Source organism: Excalfactoria chinensis, chromosome 4, assembly GCF_039878825.1.
Source record: "Excalfactoria chinensis isolate bCotChi1 chromosome 4, bCotChi1.hap2, whole genome shotgun sequence".
NCBI lineage: Eukaryota > Metazoa > Chordata > Aves > Galliformes > Phasianidae > Excalfactoria > Excalfactoria chinensis.
Genome location: NC_092828.1, coordinates 80,624,203 through 80,646,552, shown reverse-complemented (window position 1 = coordinate 80,646,552; position 22,350 = coordinate 80,624,203). Strand labels below are relative to the sequence as shown.

Genomic DNA, 22,350 nt, shown 5'->3' with positions numbered 1-22,350 from the left:
AATCTCCTCCCCCGTCTGCCTCGGGAGCAGCGCTCTGTAGCGGCGGGGCTCCGGGCAAAGTCCCTGCACGGCGCAGCATGGCACGGTTCTGGCCGCAAGCTCGGGTGGCGGCCACTGGCGTGGCACACGGGGGGCACAAAGGAGAGGCCAGGCCGAGCCGTGTAGGATTGGTCAGTGTTATCTCCATCCCGCCGAGCAGGCGGTGCTGCGCTGCCTGCGGCTCGAACCGTAAACCAGTGGAGTTTGTTCTGACTTTGCATCCAGAGCCGAAACTGGGAGAAAAGCCCAAGAGGACGTGAGAAGCTTTTTGTTACTTCTGCCGCCCTGGCGCCAGCACGAAGGTTCGCAGGGAGCCTCACAGTGCGTGATTCTTTTTGAAATTCTGTCACACGCACTTTCGCGGAGAACTGCGGATTCCGTATGAGGCGAGGCCGTAACAGCCCGACCGATGGAAGCTTAAAGTTTTCACAGTGCTGCTGCGTGCCAGCACCGCAGAAAGCTGCGGACCTGCGGGGAGCAGCCCGTTCCGACACACCCCCCCCCCCCAAATCCCGTGCCGCTGTCACCGCCCCCGTCCCCTCCTGCGAAGAGCTCTCCGCGGAGATGCCTGTCCGGCCCTCCCACAGGGAGCCCCGCCGTGCCGTCCGATCTCAGCCTCTCCGCGCCGTTTACGTGAAAGGTCGGCATCTGACTCATGACTCCAATGCGGTGGTATTTTTGGCTTTGTTTTATTCGTTTTCCCCTGTATGTCTCATGCGCTGCCTGCGAGAACTTCTTGGCCTCCCAGTTATGGTGAAAGAGGGTGATTAGCTACAGACTAATTCAGGAACTATTTTGGAATTATTGGCAAACTCCAAACCCGGTCCAACAGCATGAATTGCTCATTTATCATCCTCACTCTGATGTTGTGTGTATCCAGACGATGGAATAAATATTGGACCAGGCATCCCACTCTGTGGCTGGAGGGCAGAAAGCACGAGAGCTCACATTTGTCTGCTATGAATTTTTAGCTTAAAGTCATGGGGTTTAATATTGAATTTGCCAACTCAAAAAGAAAGGGAAAAAAAAAATCAAAAACAAACAAACAAAAAAAAAACCCCACACTCATAACCAGGATCATTAACGTGAGGATCCCCTGTACATTTGCAGTGGAAGAATGAACACTTTTCTGTACCCTGAGCACAACCCCGTGCTCTTACTGCTTCAGCTATAGGCATTCCAGTCCAGATCACATGAACTCCCAGATGTCTCTGACATCTAATTCATATTCCTCAGTCTAGACCCATCATGCCCAGCTATGTCACTCCTGAGATCGCAGCAATTTAAAAAATGCATTTCCTCTGCAGCAATTTGATCTCATCCCAACATCATGCCTCCCATGTTTCCTTTATTCGGCATTTGTTAATTCATACCCAGCACTCTTGTCAAGCAGAGCAATTTCTACTATTAGCTTCAGCTTATGGAAAGGGGAGAGCTGGGAAACTCAATGGTTTGCTGAGTACAGAGGTAAAACCAGACAACAAGGGATGACAAGCTCCAGGTCCATCCTCCCACACCCAGTCTTTCTCTGGACAGCTGATAGCATTCCATGCTGCACTGTGTTCACAACACCTCTCCTATATTCCACACGCCTTTTAAAACAAATTCTGGGTCTGTTTCAGTGTTATAACAGCAAGACAATCTTCCTTCCCTCCCTCTTCTGCCAGGCAGACCCACAGTAAAGCCTGAAGCTAGAGCAGCCTTCCATCAGCTTGAAGATGCCATTCTCTGTTCAGCCGTGTTGTGGGGCTCCACCTCCCACATATCCAGTGTGGGACCACTCGGTACCCGCACAGCTCCACCCTCATCAGTGCTTTGTGTGCCTGATAACGACATTCCCCAACACCACCACAGCTCTGACATGCAGAGGCTGTATCTGCCGGCTTCCCAGAAGTAGAGTTTTCTCAGCTGTTTTTATTTTTGCTGAGTGACGTGTTGGACAAATAGGAGCAGTTCTCTGTGCCCCAGCTGTCACAGGGCCGAGTCGCACAGAACATGCCGACAGTGCTTGACGCTGCAAAAAAACAAGTGCTGCCTCTCTGCAGCCAGTGCGTATCTGTGCTGTATGCTGCATATACTGGAAACTCATATCAGCTCGTGGAAGCCTGGATTGCCAGAAGGCAGAACTCAGACTGAGGAGGTGTCAGTGAAGGGATTTCTGGAGATCTGGATAAACTCAGTCAGCAAAGCACAATAGCCCTGGAAAGCTGTTCATATGGCACTTTGATGTGTCATACCCATAGGATGCTGTTAGTCTTCAAATGCAACCAGAAGACAAAGCAGAGTGCATGCAGCAGCTCAGGGCACATACTTCTCTGGTATTAACGTTACATCAGTATTAATTCAGACTTGAAGAAAGCTGTCGCATTTCACAACGAAGTCACTTCTTTCCTTCCCTGTTTCTCACCTGAGTCTGGGTGTTATTTCCCTGATGCATTTTCTGCCATCATTTTGGTATGCATTTGTTATTATAAGAAATGGAGCTTCCTTGCAGCACGAGGTATGACTTCATTTCATCAACTGATCGAAGGCTGAGCAGAATTCTTGAGGCTTCTCTGATACTTCATTGGTGAGGGACAGGCTGGGCTGCAGTTGTGTTCCTGACCCAGGCCTGCAACAGCGAGGCCCAGAAAATATCAGAGTGCTTTTCTGGGTCCCACACATACCCATGTAGCTACGAACTTCAGCTTTCTTATAGCTAACTGAAGGCCCTGAGCCGCTTTAGGTTCTGCCTCGGGAGCGCCGGCACCTTCAGCCCACAAAGGCAGAGGGAAAGCAGGGTCAGTTCGGCAGCATCCCCACCGCGACCTCCTCACCACGCCGTGCGCACCGTGTGGCGGGCACGGCCCGCAGTGCCACCTGGCGGTCATGAGGGGAAGGTGACACCGACCGGAGGACTGGAAGGGAGCTGGCGGTGCTCGACCAGCCCGCGGAGCGCCTGAAGTATTTTGGGATGATTTTCAGTTCCCACGAAGCAGTAGAGCTTTCCTCTGGAGCGTCGGTGTCTCAAACACGGTCTCCTTACGTGGGTAGATGCTGAAGAGCCCTTTCCAGGGCAGTGAAGCACACAGCATAAAGCCCCCCAGGGTCAGAAGACCATCCCGCAGAGAGCAGCACCTCCTCCAATCCCCCACCCAGGCAAAGGATTTAATGGCACGCTCTTGGGACATGCAGAGGGACAAGGACGGCTCCAGCTCTGCCTGCAGATGTCCACGTGCCCTGTGGGAGCTCACCTGACTGAGCCTTGGAGCATAATCTGGTGGAAGAACCTCTCCTTATCCTCATCCAAATTACCAACTTGCTAAGCATACTGCCTCTTTGCAAAGCAAAGGGGAAAACATGGGAGAAACTAGCATTATTAGGAGAAGCCAGAAAGGTGTCTTTGATCACCAGAGCTCTTGGGATGTGTGACTGCTGCCCCAGTACTCCCTCAAGATGGATGGAAGCACGTGCAGAAGGGCATCAGGCAGTTACACTCCTCACCCTTTAAGCCTTGACCTGAAATGTAACACTTCAGGAATATCATGGCTTAATATCATGGCTTAAACAATTTTAGTCAGTGAGTCAGTCAGGGATTAGCAGCCTACAGAGGGAGGGTAGTCACTCTCCCTCATAAATCAGAAACCAACAAGCTCTTTCCTTTGATGAATGTTGTTTTAAAGACAACACTCTTATTAGCTCCAAGAACACTGCCCATTAATCATGGTAAAGGAACACTGCACCCTCCTCCCCATAGCTTTATGCCTGGGACTACTGACAGCCTCACCCAGAGCAAAGAGAGGGGCAGGGGAAAAGAGACCAAAAGTGCTGAGGTGCCAACAGCCATGTGGAGAGGCAGAGGACATCACAGGGAGGTCGCACCAAGTAATGGGATGTAGCACATAAGTGCTTGCAAAGCATCCAGACCTACAACCCTGAGGAGATGGCCAAACCTCCACCTGCCTTTGAACTTGCCTGATTTTGGAAGAGGGAGTGGGACAGGATCTGTGCCAAAAGCGGTTCCAAATTTGGGTCACATTTGTCCAGCTTACTGACTGTCACACAAGTTCTGTTTCCATACGAACGCTTCCACTGACTTTTGTTGTCTTACCTGTAATTCATCCCTCCACCATTAACTGAGCTCCACAGTTTGGCCACAACTCCATTTCTGCAGTGCTATCAGCAGAGATATACTGAGGGAGGGTGGCAGTTAAACAGGCCACGGCAGCACAAAGCTGCTGAGGAACAGAGAAGCTCCTTGCACCTGGTTTGGATTTCACTTGTTTTGGAAAACTGAGAAAAATCTGTGATCATCCATTTTGGAGAGGGGTGATTTAATTTGGTGATGCCATTGGAGAGCCTCTGGGTCTGACTCTGAGCAGAATAATGTCCCACACACACAGCTGATTATTTATTCTCACTTGCAAGGCATCATGGAAGGGTGGGAACTGCAGCAGCTGCCAAAATGTGATCCAATCCCTTATAAGATCTTCAACCAAATTTGTTTGTGATGTAACTCTGCTGGTCCTTGCAAACCTAGGGAAGGTCTGCCTCTCATACTCACTATCTATGAGGGTATTGTATTTCAAATGAGGCTTACACACTTATACACATACAAACACATATACAGGCACACCCCCATTTTCAAGGGCGCAGAAGGGTCAGTTACACTCTCCAAAACTGTGCTGTTTTGTGGAACTGAAGAGACCAGTGCTGCTCTATGGTGGACTGGGAGGAACCCATGCCCAAACTGGAAGCATTCAGGAGTGCCTTTCAGCCCAGCCTGGCAGCTGCTCAGCCACCCACTGAACGACACTGCCCAGATGTTCTGCTCCCACTGTGATGTGAGCAGTAAAGGAACGCTGGTGACTCACAGCATCACTTCTATTTATTCCTCATGGGCTTCTTGCCACCTTAATATTGTCTCAGCTCACACGAACAAGTGAGCTTATTTGGAACAACTCTGCTTCTTATAAACCCTTTATTCCTTCTTCCTGGAGATCCTTTTTTTCTGCTTTCTCAGGAGGCTCTCCAAAAGCTCTATGAGACACTTTTCTACACTACACTTCATCAGAAAAGTGGGCATTGAGTTTCCAGAGTGGCTTTTAAAATTCACAGTCAGCACTCAGCTTTTAGACTTTCCCATTTACCCAGAAGACTGAGGGCCCCATTGACAACACTGCTTATTGTTGCTTCAAACCATTCCCTTATTCTTACTGAAACGTAAAGACTTATTGTAACTCTATAATGTGATGGAAAGTACAGCAATAACAGCACAGTGGCAAAGACTTTGGATGCAGCAAATGAGAACAAGCCCAAATGCTGAAGATGTAGAAACAAAGAAAAAAGATCTGCTTACCTTTGGAAGGGCTCAGGTAGGCAGGGATCTCCAGCAAGAGATGCCCTCACATGCACTACCAGCCCTTAAATGAGGGCTGGGAAGGGGTGCGTCCTGGCTCCATCTCTTCCATCAATCAGGTACATCACATGCACTTAAGCTCCTCTGGGCTGGCTTTGCCTTCCCACCAGGTGCTCCATCACTGCTTCAGGCCATGACTCAGCATTGCCACTACATTTGTAAATAAGCAAAATACATTAAGAAGGGGAAAGTAAACCTGGGGTCAGGATGCCCTAATATAAAAATAGTGGGGCTCACCATGGAAAGTGAAAACCTCACTCTGCGTTGCCTTAGCTGGAGAGATACTGGGGCTATCTCCTCAGGTAGCCACAAAGAAGTTATAATAACAAGGAGGGAGAAATGTTTTAATGGACCAGGAAGGAAGAAGAAGATTCCGTTAATTTAAGAAATTTGGGGCCACAAAGAAAGTGGAACTGGCATTTATACACACACACAGTAATTACTGCAGAGCTGAGTACATCACAGTGTGAGTTTCCTAGAGCAGTGCATGTTGCTGGGTACTTTGCTTCAGGAGCTGCTGTTAAAGCCTAAAGAGTTTCAGGAAATTAAGGAAAGGAAAAATCATACTTAGTCACAGTAGTGATCTTGTAAACAGTCAGACTGCAAAACTGCTAAGTGTAAAACAGATTAAAATCCTTCCAGGAACAAACAGATATCCTGAAGGCAAAGCTGAGATTTGTTTCCTTTCTGTTAAAAGAGGAACCACAGCTGAAGCAAAAATACCCCTTCAGTTTTCAGTCTTAGCCATGAGCTGTGCAGGCAGGAGCCATCTCCCCTCGGGACAGTGAGCAAAGCAGAACTCAGCTCCAGCCACAAGAAGGGGTTCCCTGAAGCTGCTGCTGGAGGCACAGGGCACGGCAAAGAGCCTCGAACTTCTGCTGCCAGCTGGACAGATGTGCTTACAGCACACAGATCCTGGCTCTCCCTAAATGCAGGATGCTTCCTCCAAATTCCTCTTGGTGCCTCTCACAACAGAACCCCAAGGAACTTGGTTTAACATCCACTCTTTGGAGCTTCCTAAAGCAAGCTCACCATTATTGGTCCTCCTGCAGGGCGGGAGAACAAACTGAGGACATCAGAAGAGAGACACAGAAGAATGAGTCAGAAGGAAATGCCCCAGAAGCATCCCTGCCACCAGGGCACAGCAGCTCTGCCACCTGCTGAGAGCAGAGCAGGTGCCTGGGAACAGGAGCCACAGAAGCCACAGGAGGTGGGGGCTCAGGGAAATGAGCTCTGGGTGATTGAGTGGTAACACCATACAGCTTGCTGGGGTGCATGCAGCTGCACCAGGAGGAGACTGCCACCATCCCAGCTGGCAGCCATCAGAGTCATAGAGTGGTTTAGGTTAGCAAAGACACATCTGATCATCAACAGGCTTTGATTCCTTTCCTCACTTCATTTAGCAGCATCCACAGCCTCAGTTTGCTGCCAGCATGTTCTGACCTTGATGCACATTTTGAGTTTGAGACAATAGAAGCCCTCATTTTTTAAAGGTGTGACATCTGCTCCAACAGAAACAGGTGGGTGTCCCCTCTGGCCATGAGCAGCTGCTGCCCCAGTGGCAGCCTTCCCCTCCTGGAGCAGCATCCACATCCCTCCTGCTTCAGCTTTGGTTCCCCACATCCTCAGCAATGCAAGGGAAAGGGGGAAAGGTGGCATCCACACCCCCCAAACTTTGTACAGTTTTGAGCACCAGAGGAGAACAGAACAGCCAGCCCTGGGCATGGCCAGCACCTCCCCCCTGGGTCTTGCTTTGGGAATGTGGGCAGAGCTGCTCCTTCCCATAAAGCTCTGCCTTCAGCATCTGTGCCCTGAAGCACCACTCTGCACAAGCAGAGCAGCCAGGCTGAGTGGCTCGGAGCAATCTTGTTAGGCAGAATTTATCAGATTTCAACTTTTTGATGACTTTCTCCCCATTACTGACTGAGTACTGACACTGTGGGTTATGTGACAGAAGCTGGCAGTGTGCATTAAAGCAGTTGTAAGGAGTGTTGTTTCAACTCGAGATGATGGCAAGCTCTAAGTATTTTTAATAACACCCCATGACTTTTTTTTCCCTTTCAGATAGAAATGACAAAGGAGGGGAAAATAAAGATGAAATACATAATGAGAATTGTGAGCTTTGTTCTTACATCTCGGCCAAAAGCTGGGAAGTCTTTCATGCCCTAGGAAATGCTGAAACTTTCTTCTTTCTTTTCTTTTTCTTTTCTTTTTTTCTTTCTTTTTACTTTCCCATCCCGTGGGCCAGGGTGCTAGAAGGCAAGGGGGCCTGTGAGAGCTGGTTAGCATTCAAATGGCTCCTCTTCCAGGCTCAGGATCGGTGCGTCCCTGTAACTAAGAAGTCAGGAAAAGGTGCCAGGAGACCTGCGTGGATGAGTAAGGAACTCATGTGCAAGCTCCGCAGAAAGAAGAAAGTACACGATATGTGGAAAAAGGGTCTGGCCACTTGGGAACAATATAAGAATGTAGTCAGGGACTGCCGAGATGCGACCAGGAAGGCTAAAGCCCACCTGGAGCTGAATCTAGCTAAGGAGATAAAGGATAATAAAAAAGGGTTTTTTAAGTACGTTAACAGCAAAAGGAAGGCTAGGGAGAATGTGGGCCCCATACTAAGTGAGGGGGGTGTTCTGGTAACGGGGGATGCTGAGAAGGCGGAAATACTGAACGCCTTCTTTGCCTCTGTCTTTAGTGAAAGGGCTCTCCCCCAGGAATCCCAGTCCCCGGTGGTTGATGAGAGAATCTGGGGAATGGGAGATTTCCCTTTAGTCAGGGAAGAGGTGGTCCGTGAGTGCTTAGGAAACATTAATGTCCATAAATCCATGGGACCTGATGGGGTGCACCCACGGGTGCTGAGAGAGCTGGCGGAGGTTATTGCTAAGCCGCTCTCTGTAATTTTTCAAAGGTCTTGGAGAACTGGGGAGGTGCCTGAAGACTGGAGGATGGCCAATGTCACCCCAGTCTTCAAAAAGGGCAAGAAGGATGACCCGGGTAATTATAGGCCAGTCAGCCTCACCTCTGTCCCAGGGAAGGTGATAGAACAGCTTGTGCTGGATGCCATCTCCAGACAACTGGGAGAAAAGGAGGTTATCAGGAGTACTCAGCATGGGTTCACCAAGGAGAGGTCGTGCTTGACCAACCTGGTGGCCTTTTATGAAGATGTCACTGGCTGGGTGGACAGGGGGAGAGCGGTAGATGTAGTCTACCTTGATTTCAGTAAAGCTTTTGATACGGTCCCCCATGACATCCTTATAACAAAGCTGAGGAAGTGTGGGATAGATGAGTGGACGGTGAAGTGGATCGAGAATTGGCTGACTGGCAGAGTGCAGAGGGTTGTCGTTGGCGGTGCGGTGTCTGGCTGGAGGCCTGTGCAGAGGGTTGTCGTTGGCGGTGCGGTGTCTGGCTGGAGGCCTGTGACTAGCGGTGTCCCCCAGGGGTCTGTGCTGGGTCCAGTCTTGTTCAACATCTTCATCAACGACCTTGATGAGGGGATAGTGGCCACCCTCAGCAAGTTTGCTGATGATACGAAGCTGGGAGGATTGGCTGACACGCCTGAAGGCTGTGCAGCCATTCAGAGAGACCTGGACAGGCTGGAGAGCTGGGCAGTAAGAAACCGGATGAGGTTTAACATAAGCAAGTGTAGAGTCTTGCATCTAGGTAGAAATAATTGCATACACCAGTACAGGTTGGGGGAAGACCTGCTGGAGAGGAGCTCTGCTGAGAGGGACCTGGGCGTCCTGGTGGACGACAGGTTGGCCATGAGCCAGCAGTGTGCCCTTGTAGCCAAAAAGGCCAATGGCATACTGGGGTGCATTAAAAAGAGCGTAGCCAGCAGGTCAAGGGAGGTGATCCTCCCCCTCTACTCTGCCCTGGTGAGGCCTCATCTGGAAAACTGTGTCCAGTTCTGGGCTCCCCAGTACAAAAAAGACAGGGATCTCTTGGAAAGAGTCCAGCGGAGGGCCACAAAGATGGTGAAGGGCCTGGAGCATCTCCCCTATGAGGAGAGACTTAGGGAACTGGGTCTGTTTAGCCTTGAGAAAAGAAGGCTGAGAGGGGACTTGATCCAGGTTTATAAATACCTGAGGTGTGGGAGCTATAGTGGCGAGGCTGGTCTCTTTTCAGTAGTGCGTGGGGACAGGACTAGGGGCAATGGGCTGAAACTTCAGCACAGGAAGTTCCGCACGAATGTGCGCAAGAACTTCTTTACAGTGAGGGTGACGGAGCACTGGAACAGGCTGCCCAGGGAGGTGGTGGAGTCTCCTTCTCTGGAGATATTCAAGACCTGCCTGGACGCCTACCTGTGCGACATGGTGTAGGGAGCCTGCTTTGGCAGGGGGGTTGGACTCGATGATCTCTAGAGGTCCCTTCCAACCCCTATAATTCTGTGATTCTGTGATTCTGCTGATGTAACAAAGGAGCCCAACAGGTGAAGGGTGAGATCCAACCTGAAGCTGCGAATGCAGAGCAGCTGTGCTGCCAGTGCTGCTGTGCACTGCACTGCTCCTCCCTGCCTGTCAGTACAGCATCACACTGAGACAGACAACACTCTTGTGGGAGGAGAAGGAAGGGCAAATATCACAGAACAGCAGCATTCAGCACTTCAAACGCTCCCAGAACTTTTGCAAACATGAGGCAGTTGCTCTGAGTATTGAGGGTGTGTAGGTGTTAGTGAGGTGTGGGTGTGATTTCTGCAGTGCTCCTTCAGAGGAGTTTTACCACAGCATTAATTCAAAAGAGACTAAGTTTACATCTTCAGCTGACAGCTGCTAAAACAGTGGGAAAAGGGGCTTTGATGGATGTAGTAAGGGAAGCAGGGTAAGGGTGAGGGTTTGTGCCCTTCTTTCTGCTCCTCCTGAGGCAGCTCAGCCTGCAACCTGCAGCATCACCCATCCCTTCCTATGACGAGAGTCATTGCTCTACTTTTCATTTCTCCCTAGAAGTTTCTTCAGTTACCCCCTTTTTTTCCCAGTGGTTCCCAGCAGACAGAGACTGTATCTGTTCTCATCCTTTCCTCTGACAGTGAACTGAGAGAAGCAAACCTTGTATACATTGGGCTTTCCATATGAAACATATGGGGTCTTACAACATTAAGCCTAATGTGGAGGACGTAGAAGGAGAGTGGACAAAAGCCCATTCATGAGAAGGAATGGAGGAAAAAAATAAAAGATGGCACAAAGCAGCCTTCAGAGCAGCAATTGGACTTTGGCAGACATTGAAAGAGGAAAAATACATGTGGGATTTCTGTTTGTTTTAACATCCCCGGGGCGACTGTTTTGCAATCTCTGGCTTTTGTGTATATTTAGTTACAATATTCTTACTAGCTAATAGTCATAATCTGGAAAGGAGAGGCGCTGTCAGAGGACAAAGGCCGACGTTGTCAATGTTTGGATCAACTTCACTGGAACTTTTGTCACCTTACCTTGTGGTTTTCTGGAAGAGCCCAAAGGTTTGGATTCAATGAATCAGTGTTCTTTGGCTCTGAGCTTTGGCTGAGCACTGTGATTGAGACGTCAGCTCTATTTTTAGCTGTATGAATTACAAGAACCCTTTTGGAGCAGGTCCTAAAAGGCCCTGAGACTCAACAAGAATGCGACAGTGGCGCTCAGCGGAGCTTGCTTGCAAGTGGTTTGTTTGTTCATTTGCACAGTACCTTTTTATCCGAGTGTTTGCACTGAGTCACATTTCCTCTGCCCACTGTTTCCTTGTAAAAAAGTAGTATAATAATGAGGTACTCTTTTGCTAACTTAGCATTCAGTGCAGGTCCAGGAAGTTAAGCTTTTCTATTGATTGTTTTCTATGGTCGGGAGCACAAAAGGCTCTGCCAAAGTCTGCCTACCAGCCCAGCTCTCTGAGATCCATCGGCAAAGTGTGTCTGGAACGTAATTGCTTCGCTTCCTTTGCTGACCTGCCCTATCACTGCTGAGAACTCGGGTCCCATTGTAGTTATCTGGCTGGGCTGCATTAGGAGCTCGCAGCCAGGATACCTTATCTCATTTATTTTAATGCGTCCTTTTAACTTCGATACAGAAATTCTCACACACTCAGTACGTCTGAGGCCCCGCGGATCAGAGCCAGGGCAGCGCTGCAGAGCTGCAGAGCCTCAGCTCCGGAGTTAAGGAGAGATGGGAGCCGATCACAGGCAAGGACACGGGCACGGCTGCCGCTGCCTGGGGCTCCGAAACGACTTCCGAGCTCATAGCGTATTTCTGAAGTCTAAATACATCCTGACGTGATTTAAAAATATTCTCAGAACAGTCCTTCACTCATCCTATCACAGAGCTACAGAAAAAGAAGCACTTAAAGAGATGCCCGAGCGGACCACAGCATCAGCCCTTCCTGTTCACAGCAGCGGCGCTGGGCGGGCCAAGCCGAGACCACTGTGTCACAGCGCCCTCTAGCGGCCTTGCGCGGCAGTGCGGTGTGGTGGCGCTCCCTGGCGGCCACGCGCGGCGCCGTTCCGCCGTTCCTCACTGAGCCCGACGGGCGTGGATTTCCACGGTTTATTTTCTTTGCTGTGCTCCTGCCCTTTTCCTCCCGTGAAAAACAAGAGGTCTGACAACCGATATCTCTTCCTGATACGAGAAAAATACGTTGATTTTGTGTACAACTCTTTCAACAACGTTGCTCACAAAGCAGGGCATTGGGACTGACCAGATGAGTTCAAATTTAAGCAGCAGTCCTCACAGCAGAGCAATACTGAGCTCTGCCAGCTCCAAGGCAGCTCAGCCTTCCTGTGCTGGCTGAGAAAGGGTAGAAGAATCGTGGAATCACAGAAACATCAAGGTTGGAAAAGCCAAGCCCAAGCAATCCCCACCATGCCCACTAACCATGTCCCCAGTTGCCACATCTCTATGATTCTGGATCACCTCCGGGGACTGACTGCACCACTCCCTGGGCAGTCTGATCCTATGCATCACCACTCTTTCAGAGAGGAAATGTTTCCTAATATCCAACCTTGCATAATGTGAGCCATTGTCTCACATCAAAGAGCAAGAAAGCAGGTGCTGATGGGGATCCCACTTTGCTATCTGTACTGGCTAAGGCAGGAAATGACATAGCCTAGACCAGCACCTTCTTTTAGAGGTGTGAAATGGGATAAACCACATTACTTCCACCTGCTGCCAGGCACCCTGCTTTCAAGTCTACATGACTTTTGATAACCTGCTGGACAGATCACAGGCCAGGATGGGTGCTTGGGCTGCTCAGAGCCCATCAGGAGGCAGCAACCACCTGTCCTCATCACCTGAAAGGATAATGCAGGGTAAAGCCCTGGCTGCTGCCTTAAGCCACAGTTTTTGCACTCATTAAGAGGTATTTGAAATGCTGATGGGGGAAAACAGTCTTTACAGGAGGCACTGACCTGAAGGAAAGGCTTTGGTCACTGCCAGGCCTGGGAGTGCTGCAGAGCACCTGCAGAAGTGCTTTCTGGTCTGCGGGGCTTGCAGCTATTGCTGTGCTAACAGCATCCAGTGGTAACTGGAAACAGCATTTAGGTCACTATCACAGTGCTGCGTGAAGGGTTTGACTGTCAGTTTGCTCTCTAATTGGGTTTTGGTTCTCAGGACCACACACATTTTTGGATTTTGCATTATGGGATAATAGTGGAGGAAGTAGTTCCAACGTGCACTGAGGTGAGTTCGGTAGGACAAGTTACACAGAGAGCTGAGCCCAGCTCATCCTTCCTGGGTTCCTCATTCAGAAGACACAGAAGAGCCTTCCTGACCCCACCCGGGTCATTTCCTGCCAGCCCATCAAAGCCGGGGTGGGGAAGCTGGCATGAAACAAAAGCACTGTAAAAAGGAGGAGAGCTCCATTCTCACTCTACTCTACTTCAACGGAAGGGTGAGAAAATTTCTTCTTGAGATGCTTTTAGAATGGGAGACAAAAGTCCTTCCGATCACTGCAGACCTGTTTAAACACTTACAAAGATGTTGACCTGATATTAGGTGATTTCCTTTGTGTCAAGGTTCTTCCAGTAAATGCACATGAGTGTCTCTGGGAACACTTTGAGTCTTGTTGTGCTGCTTAATGATACTGGCTGTTGTGCTTCTCAGTAGCTGATTCAGAACCACTCGTTAATTCTTAGTATCTCAGCTCTGGGTTTTATGGAAACTTTAGTGTGGATGAGACCTGCTTAATTTTCATCCTTATTTAATGTAGTACTTCCCTTGGGGAATAAGGTGCAAAGTGAGATCTGAATTAGCAAAACATGCAGACATTCCTTGAAGCCACAGACCATTCTGTAACGTTTGAATTGGCAGCTACCCACACTGGGGAAACAGTTTTTCCTCACTTGAAACGTCTGCTCTATACCTCATCAAAATATGCTGGGATAAATCAAAGGAAACCACAGAGGTTTCAGCATTTTAGCAAATGGAAAGGGGGGTGTGAGCTGAGTGAGTGGAATGTGAGTCAGATAAGTGAGCATTGCTGGCAGTGCTGATCTTACAAAGAATTTGGTGATGCCGAGACATCTGTGTGAAACATTCCAGCTGAAAAATAGGTTCCAATTTTGCAAACATTTCAGAGTGGGTGTGAGATGACATGCCATAGCACACCCTGGGTGCCACCCTCCAGGCCTGCAGAGCCTCCAAGCATTCTGGTCCCCCAATCCCACCCCTGCTCATTTGGTCTCCATCTCTGAGGAGACCCTTTTCCATCCCCTTTTGTGGTTGCACACCAGGCTGTCGGTGCACAATCTGGGAGATTTTAGGCCATCCACGGGGCAGCTTTACACCAGATTTCTGTGATGTGGATGTCCATAGAAAACCCATTGACCACTGGACCACTTTTTCAACACGAAAATATTAAAAATGAAAGAGAAAAAGGGAAAGTTTAAGAGTCAGCAAAGACGCTGTGGAAGGCAATTTTCCATCCCATAAAGCCAAATAATCTTTTTCTCAGGAAAAAATAATAATGGGTTCTCATTTTGTCACATAAAGCATTGGGTTCACTCTCACCTTACCTTACTGACATCTGTGCACATAATGGCTTTGTGACAGATCGGCTTTCTTTGTACAGAAAATAGGATAAGATCAGGGAGCAATTCTTAGGTCTGAGTCAGTGACCAAAAATTCAAAAAATGAACAAAATTGACAGTGAAAGAAGGTCACACCATTAATTTTAGCAGTTACCAGGCCAGCTAATCATTACTCCACTTGCAAACTCCTCTCCTGCACAATTAGCATTAGATCGCTTGACAATTGCAGCCATCCAAAGCCGAGTCTACAATCAGGTTACCAGCCCAACAGGTTCACAGCAGCATGCAGGAGAAGCTGACAGCCTCTGCAGTGAACCTACAGATCTCTTTTTGTCACAGTTAAAGTGAGAATCACCCTGCAGGGGTGAACACCTCTCCCCACCCCTCATGCTTACATATGCCTCTCTGTGCATCCCTCTGTTCCTTAAAATAAATGCCTGGGGTCCATGTTGGGATGCAGGCTCTGTGTCGGCACTGTAAATGAAGCAAATAAACAGGCCAGATCTGGCAGCTCCCAATGGGATAACTCTGCTTTGTGGCTCAGCCAGCACCTGGAGGTGAGGGCACCTCTGCTCTCAGGGTCAGGCATGGAGCCACACAGCCCTGCCTGAGGTTGGTGAGGCTCCTGTTTGTGAGGGGTTACTGGGGGTTACTGTTCTGCCACAATTGGCTGAACGCTGGATATGTCTGTCTTGGTAGAATTCCTTTGGGATGGTGCTGTTTTCTGGCAGGTGCTACCTCTCTTGTACCGGCAGCTCTCAAACCAGGCAGGCCTGAATGGAGGGGAGATGGACTGCAGGGCATGGCTCTGGGCTGCACTCCTCCGCCGACATGCACACAGCAGGGACTTCAGCTCAGACCTGAAGTTCTCATTCAGCCAACAGTAAATGAAGGGATTGTAGCAAGTGCTGCTCATGGCAAACCAGTGGAAAGCAAAGTACAGAGCATTGCTGCTGTGGATGGCCCTGCAGGAGATCAGCACCACATAGCAGTTCAGAGGGAACCAGCACACTGCAAACACAATCACCACAACCATCAGCATCTTCAGTGTCATCTTCTTCTTCCTCTGATGGGCATAGTACTGCTCCATGGTGACATCCCCAATGGCATTTCTCAGCCAGAGCTTCTTAGCCACCATGGCATAGGTAATGGAGATGACAAGCAAGGGCAAAACATACAAGAGAACAAATGTAGTCAGGTCCAAATACTTCCAGAAAAGATCAGCAGGAGGAGGGAAGCTGGGGAGGCAAACTGTTCGTATTGTTCTGTTCCTGGGATCAAAGAAAAAGAGCTGTCAGTTCCACCACACAACACACAACACATGGAGGACACACTTAGACATCTCAGTAAAGGTGCAAGCAGGGAACTCATTCAGTTATATGGGCGAGGGCTTCTTTCGATGGAGAATTCTACATTAAGCCTGAGCTTTGGCCTCAATACAGATATTTTAAACATATCCTCAGAATAAATAAATAAATAAATAAATGAAATATTTATCCATATTGGCAATTGTGCCCTCTAATGCTGAAGAGTATCTCCTGTCTGTGCCTGACTCAGATAACTGTGCTGTATCCCTGAGCCAACATTAACCAACAATGAGCCTGAAAGCAACTTCACTGATTTTCATTATCCATCCTAGAGAAAGTCACCGCCCATTCAAAGCCAAGGGAAACCTCTCTGCTTCCCCATACCTCCTATTTCACTAACTCAGACAGGGAAACGTGCATTTGAATCTGTGTGACCTTGACTAAACTGGGTGTGTCATAGAAAAAAGCACTATGTAAATGTCTTACCCAATATAAAACCTTGCCAAGGTCTGATAGATGGCATGAGGCAGTGAGAAGCAGCTGGCCATAACCCAGATGATAATGATGCAAATCCCTCCTTTTACCATGGACATACGTGGCTTGAGGGGATGCATGATAACCTGCAAAGAACAACCAGTCCAGTGGATTTAAAGTGTCCTCAACTGATAAAAATGAGCTTCAAATTTTAGAAAAGAAAATGAACCTTTATTTTATCTGCATCCAACTGACATCATTTGATATTGGACAGCATGCATGCTTTCCACGACAGGAAGGCACGCTCAGCATGGACATTAAGCATGGTAGAAGTTGAAAGCCAAGAGTCTGTTCTAGTTTGTACCATGGGGAGCACAAAATGTCTCTCATTTACTACAGACCTCAAATACAGATGGCAGCTGTGGTATTCACGTTTGGCATTTGGTGGACTTGCGCAACCATATGACATGGTGCTTGAGAACTTTACAGCTCAATGTAACCTTGGGCTAACACAGCAGTAATAAGCTTGAAACCTGGTCTCCATGTTCAGCTTGTCCCCACAGTACTGGGTACGGAGCAGTGGAGTGCAGTGTTTGCTGCTGAGGAGGGGCATTTTCCAATGTTTTGGTCACTCTTTCAGCAGCCCCACACTGCAGTTTGAAATGCTGTGCCAGCTCTGCCCCCTCAGAGTTACAAGGTGGACAGAAGGATCTGGTTTTATTGCACTTCTGAGATGATAAAGGCCAGAATACACAAAGAGCAATGCAAGTGTGACCTGCTGCTGTCATCCCAGGGCCCTGAGCAGAGAAACACACTCAGCACTACTAGCAGTTTGACTTGAGAAGTCATACAAGCCAAATGAGCACTGAGCTCTGGTGGACTACAAATGATTATATTATGCAATTAAATAACAATTGAGAGCAGATCTGTCATGTCATCCCTTTAATGTCTTGGCTGATAAAGTCCTTGGTATTTTTTGCATGCTTTTTTTAATCTTGTTATAAATACATGCTTAACCAGGCCTCTCTAATTCCCCTGGAGCACGTCTGCTCTGCCACCTCTCAGGACTAGCAGTAACTCTAGAGGCAAGTGCTGCTTTCTCTTTGCTTGGCAATGTTTTCTTACTTCTATTTATATCTCCTTGGCCCCTGCTGGCTAACTCCAGTTCTGAGGAACTTACTGCTCTGAATTTAACAGCACACTTTGTGTTTGCTTGTAGCTAAACAAACACTTCTTAATGTATAGCCATGCTTGGCCATCAACAAAGAATCTAATTCAAATGCATCATTACCAGAATTTTCTTTCAGGAGCTGCAGTGTCTGTAGGATGAGCAGACTGCTCGACAATTTGGGATGGGAATGGATGATCTATGCTCCAACACCAGATGGAGCACAACCCAGGCAATTGGAGTGGAATCAGTTACTGTTTAAACTTAATTTCTCTGTGCCATTTGTTGTGCTTATCAGTAACAGCCATTACTGCAGGCTCCAGCATTGCAAGAAAGCAGAACTTGCAAGCTGCCCTGGGCTGCCTCCAGTTGGGTTAGGGATATCTCCAAGGGTAGGAACTCCACAACCTCTCTAGTTTGACTACCATCACCATGAAGAAGCAGGTTTCTGTCCAGCAACATGAAAGCCAGAATCCCTGAGCCCAATTCCTTTATTCCCAAGACAACTCAGGTTTTCAGGAACTGGAACTTGAAAGCTACACATGTAGCTCCCTACCTTCTAGCAAACACAGCTGTTAGGTGTGCCATGTACCTGGTGACGATCCAGAGCGATGGCAGCGAGGGTCAGTACAGACACATGGACGGAACAGTACTGCACAAACCGGCTGACGTGACACATCAGCTTTCCAAAGACCCAAGTACTGCTTACAAACCGCACCTGAAGAGCAGGCAACAAGGGATTAGAATTGTCTGAAGGGTTGCAAATAGGCTTCCCAGGAGCACTGTAAGGAAGAAATGCCACGATGAAGTCCCCACAGGTTCAAAACTCAGAGATAAATTTGTGGAAGAAGAATCTGTGGATGGGTTGGGATGGAGCTGGTGCTCTGCATTGGGAGCATCCCCAGCAGCTCACAGCCGCTCAGGCGTGTGTGGGGATGGCAGCGCTACCCTCCACACTGATCTCTGAGGCTGGCTCCCTCTTATCACATTGTTTGAAATACATCAACAGCAATTTCAAAGGTGACAGCTAGCTTAGACAAATGGAGGAAAACTATCCCCTCCAGTTGAGAAAGCAACTAACACTTTACTAGGAAATGAGCCCTCCTCGTCAATCTGACCTCTGGTGCCCATGTTATCTCCACCAGGCATGAAATCCCACTGCTGCTTGGGAGGGCGAGAGGAGTCTGAAGCCTGAGAGTTCAGCAAAAAGGCTCAGTGCCATTCCTTATGGATTCCTGGAAGGCACTGATCATTGTGACTTTCCTACAGAAGCAATTATTCCAAGTACCTGCTGTTGTTTTGCTCCCTGAGCACACCTTGCTGTTCCTTACTGCACAGTGTTTAAAATAACTCATTCTGGAGGCAGATTATGCTAGTTTGAAATAAGGCACATTTTCTGCAGCACATACATCCACACAGAAAATTAGTGAAGACTAGCTAATAACTTTAATTAATCTACCATTTTAATACTAATTATATTCCCATAGAGACAACTCAGTTACTCTGACAATGAAACTGCAGCAATTTTCTCTTTCTCTAAAGTTGATGAAAAGCTCTTTTCTAAGAAGGATTGCACTTAGTTAATTATCTATGCCCAATATGTAACCACTGTGCCAACACTCACACTGTCCTCTCTCTGAACAATCCCAACAGAGCAAAGCAGAGAAACCCCACCAAAGAAATAGGATTGGTTGAAGAAAAGGGGAATTCAAGTGAGCAATGCAGGGAGTGCTTCTGGAAGGTGGAAGAGAGCTGTAGGCAGCTACGGCCAGGGAACACAGTAAGGAGCGCTTGGGATGCTTCAGAACCAGAGTACTTTGACAAACTCAGCTACTGTGCCCCCAGTGGCGCAGTGGTTTAAGCTGCTGCCTGCGGCACTGGAGGGCCCGGGTTCGAATCCCCCCTGTGGCGCAGGAGTAGAAGTGCCACTTCGCTACACAGAGGGCTCGAAACCCGGGAGTTGGACTCGATGATCTCTAAGGTCCCTTCCAACTCGCACGATACTATGATACTATGATACACAGACAGTCCTGCACTGCATCGCTTGTAGGCAATGCAGCAGCCTATTCTTCCCACCTCACTCTATTTTTCTCTTTATAGCAACCATTATTTAGTGTCTGGGAGCAAACAAAGAACTCCCAGCTCTGGTCAGAGGCACACCGAGCTGCACAGCCCAGCGCAGACCTCACAGCTCCCCTGCAGCGCTCTTCACAAGCAGTGTATCTGTTTGCATCGTTTCCATAGCATCGTTTCCACAGCTAATTGTGCCTTCAAGTGCTAAACATATTCCAGCTCCCTTCTCCACTAATGCACAAGCAGGACACCCGAGTATCATCCCCATCCTGAAGAGGGGACAGTACCAGGAGGGGGGCCCTCCTGGCAGGCTCTGAGACACAGGGGCACCCAGCCCCAGCTCTGCACCAAGCCCATATCTGCACGGGGGGAGCTGGGGAATGCGGGGCACAGCACACAGCTTGACCAGGAGATAAGAGCAGGGGGAAAGAGCCAATACGAAGTTCTGTGTATGAGCAAGGTGCTGATGTATGTATGCATGCACACACCTCTGCTCCACGTCCCCCACCCCGCCGAGTCTTGCCCAGATCTTACCAGTGTGAAGGGGGTGTTGAGGATGGTGATCATCACATCTGCCACAGCCAGGTTGACGATGAAGAGGCTGGTGGCAGAGTGCATTCTCTTGTTCTTGATCACCACGTGGCACACCAGTGTGTTTCCAAACAGAGAGATGCAGATGATCACTGAGTAAGCTACGATCAGCAGCGCCTGCACCGTCCTGCTCTGAGATTCACCCTCATATTTGGTCCCACTGTCAAAGTCTCCCAAGTCCTCCAGGTCCAAATCACCATGGAATAAGGACTGATTTGAGAAGCTGTACTGTGTGGAGAGAAAGCTGGTTCTGGTGTGATTCTCTGCTCTCCAGAAAGGCTTGGTGATGTACTGCAGAGGGAACCACGTGTGCCTGCTCATGGCTCAGGAAGCACCGCTCCGGGGCCAGCAGCACTTTTCCCTGCTCTCCTCCTTTCTGGGAGCTCAGGTGCTACATTCAGTGGTTGCAGGAAGAAACATTCATGCTTGCATTATAACAATATGCCCTGCAGTTGCAAACCAGATAAAGGAGTTGATAAACAGATCCTTCTTCCTGTGCTGATCATGCATCGGCTGTGCTCCAGGACTCTCCAGGTGCTGCTCTTCTTTTTCAGTCCCATATGTCCTGTACACAGGAGCTGATTCAGATCCTGAAATATCCCCAAACACTTCCTCTCTGTATGAAGGAAGAAATCCTAGAAAATATTTCCTTTCAGGTACTGTTCTTTTCTCCTGCAACTTCTCCTTGGAAAAGTGCTTTATTGCTATTCCACCAATCAGCACTGCATTTCCCAACAGTTTTCAGAGCTTATCAGAACCAAAAAAAGCAGAGGAAGCCTTTCCCGTTTCTTTCCATCCTCAGAGTAGCTCAGAGATATTCACTGGAAGCAGGCTATGCTCAGAGTCTGAATGGTCCCTGATTTCCTTACTATATATACAGCCTGCGAGATGACACACTGCATATGTAATAGCCAATAGTGTATCTCCTCCTGGCTCACCCTGAGATGGATTGCAGCCCCACAGACAAGTGATTGGAGTATCTGTCATCCACGGATTCTAGCAGAGCAGCAAAATACAGAGAGATGGATGTGCCCTTATCTTCCCTCTTTCCTGTCTTCTCCCCCTCCTTTCTGTGTACACTCAAAAGCTTGGTGGGGTGCAGCTGCTTTACTAAATGTCAGCATCTTTCTTCTGCTGCCTTCTAGAGTTTCTGCAGACAGAGACTATCTGAAGAGTTCTGCCTCCAGTGAGCTCCCCCACCTGGCACTGCCCCCCTTTGCAATCCCCCTGTGATGCAGAGCATATCATAAAAGGTGAAATGCTATATGGAAATGAGAGCAGAAGTTCAGGATGCTGCTGGGTGTCCACAGTGACTAGATCACAGCTTGGCCAGCTGGACACTGAAGCAGGGTGGGAGAGCAGGAGCAGAAAGGAAGAAACAGCAAGGGCAGAAATCCCTTATCTTCTTCTCTCCCTCTCCAGACAAAGCCACCTGCAGTGCAGCACCATCCCCAAGCTCAGAGCCCTATGGCCAGCAGGTGGACTGTTGAAGCACCAACAGTCAGGTTCCGTGATGTGTTGGAGATGAAGGCAGCTTCACCTTTCTGGCAGACTCAGCATCCCAGCACTGGCTTGGCAATTCATAACACCTTTGGGCATTCAGAATGCCTTTTGCCATAAGTCCCATCACTTGGACTGAGCCCAGCACACAACCAGTTCAAGGCACGAGCACATAGAATGCTGCTGCAGCTTTTTCCTCTATGCTTTTGCACAGAATCCACCCAGCCAGGATGGGGTCAGCTGTCACTGCCTGCCTTAGCCCCAGGATACCTTCCATGTGCCTGTTGGCACTTTTTCCTGTCTCACAAACATAAGCCATATAATTCAGCAATCACCTTCACTGTACGTTCTTTAGAAGTGCCCAGGGTCAAGAACAATCACTGCCGCACCTTCATTTAAGTTAATTTTAAAGAAAGGGTTTCAAAAGACATGATTCATCTTCATTACCAGACATTGCAGAAGTACATGCCAAAAACTGATAGCTATGAAGCCTTTCTCCCTAGGTCCTGTTATCACAGCCTTAGCAGTGTGCATTTTTAAGTGCTTGTTCCTGTCTGCTCTTGTGAATATTTAAAGGGAAAAAAACATTAAGACGCCTTCATTTCCCTAAATCTTTTTCAGTAGAAGGATGTAGATACTTGAATTCAGAAAGGAGTAAATTAGGTGTAATTCTGGTGTAAACAGAAGTGTGAAAGAGTTCACTTCGTTACCCTGTTGTGCTTGTGTGAAATTAAAGTGATCACAAATAACTGCTGGGGAGAGGAGAGGCCATTCACTTTGTGCACTCACAAACCAGCACTATCCATCATCATGGATGGCCCTG

At 48.5% G+C, this 22,350-nt stretch overlaps 1 protein-coding gene across 1 annotated transcript; it reads right to left on the bottom strand.

Annotated features, from left to right (window-relative positions):
* Positions 1 to 14,219: 14,219 nt before the first annotated feature.
* On the bottom strand, positions 14,220 to 20,874 carry LOC140251583 (G-protein coupled receptor 83-like). Its single transcript, XM_072335536.1, has 4 exons — positions 19,971 to 20,874; positions 17,956 to 18,081; positions 16,208 to 16,341; positions 14,220 to 15,685 (listed from the first exon to the last, which is right to left on the bottom strand). Exons 1-4 carry the CDS (start codon positions 20,346 to 20,348, stop codon positions 15,064 to 15,066), a joined length of 1,260 nt encoding a protein of 419 aa, XP_072191637.1. The 5' UTR covers positions 20,349 to 20,874; the 3' UTR covers positions 14,220 to 15,063.
* Between the last annotated feature and the right edge of the window lie 1,476 nt (positions 20,875 to 22,350).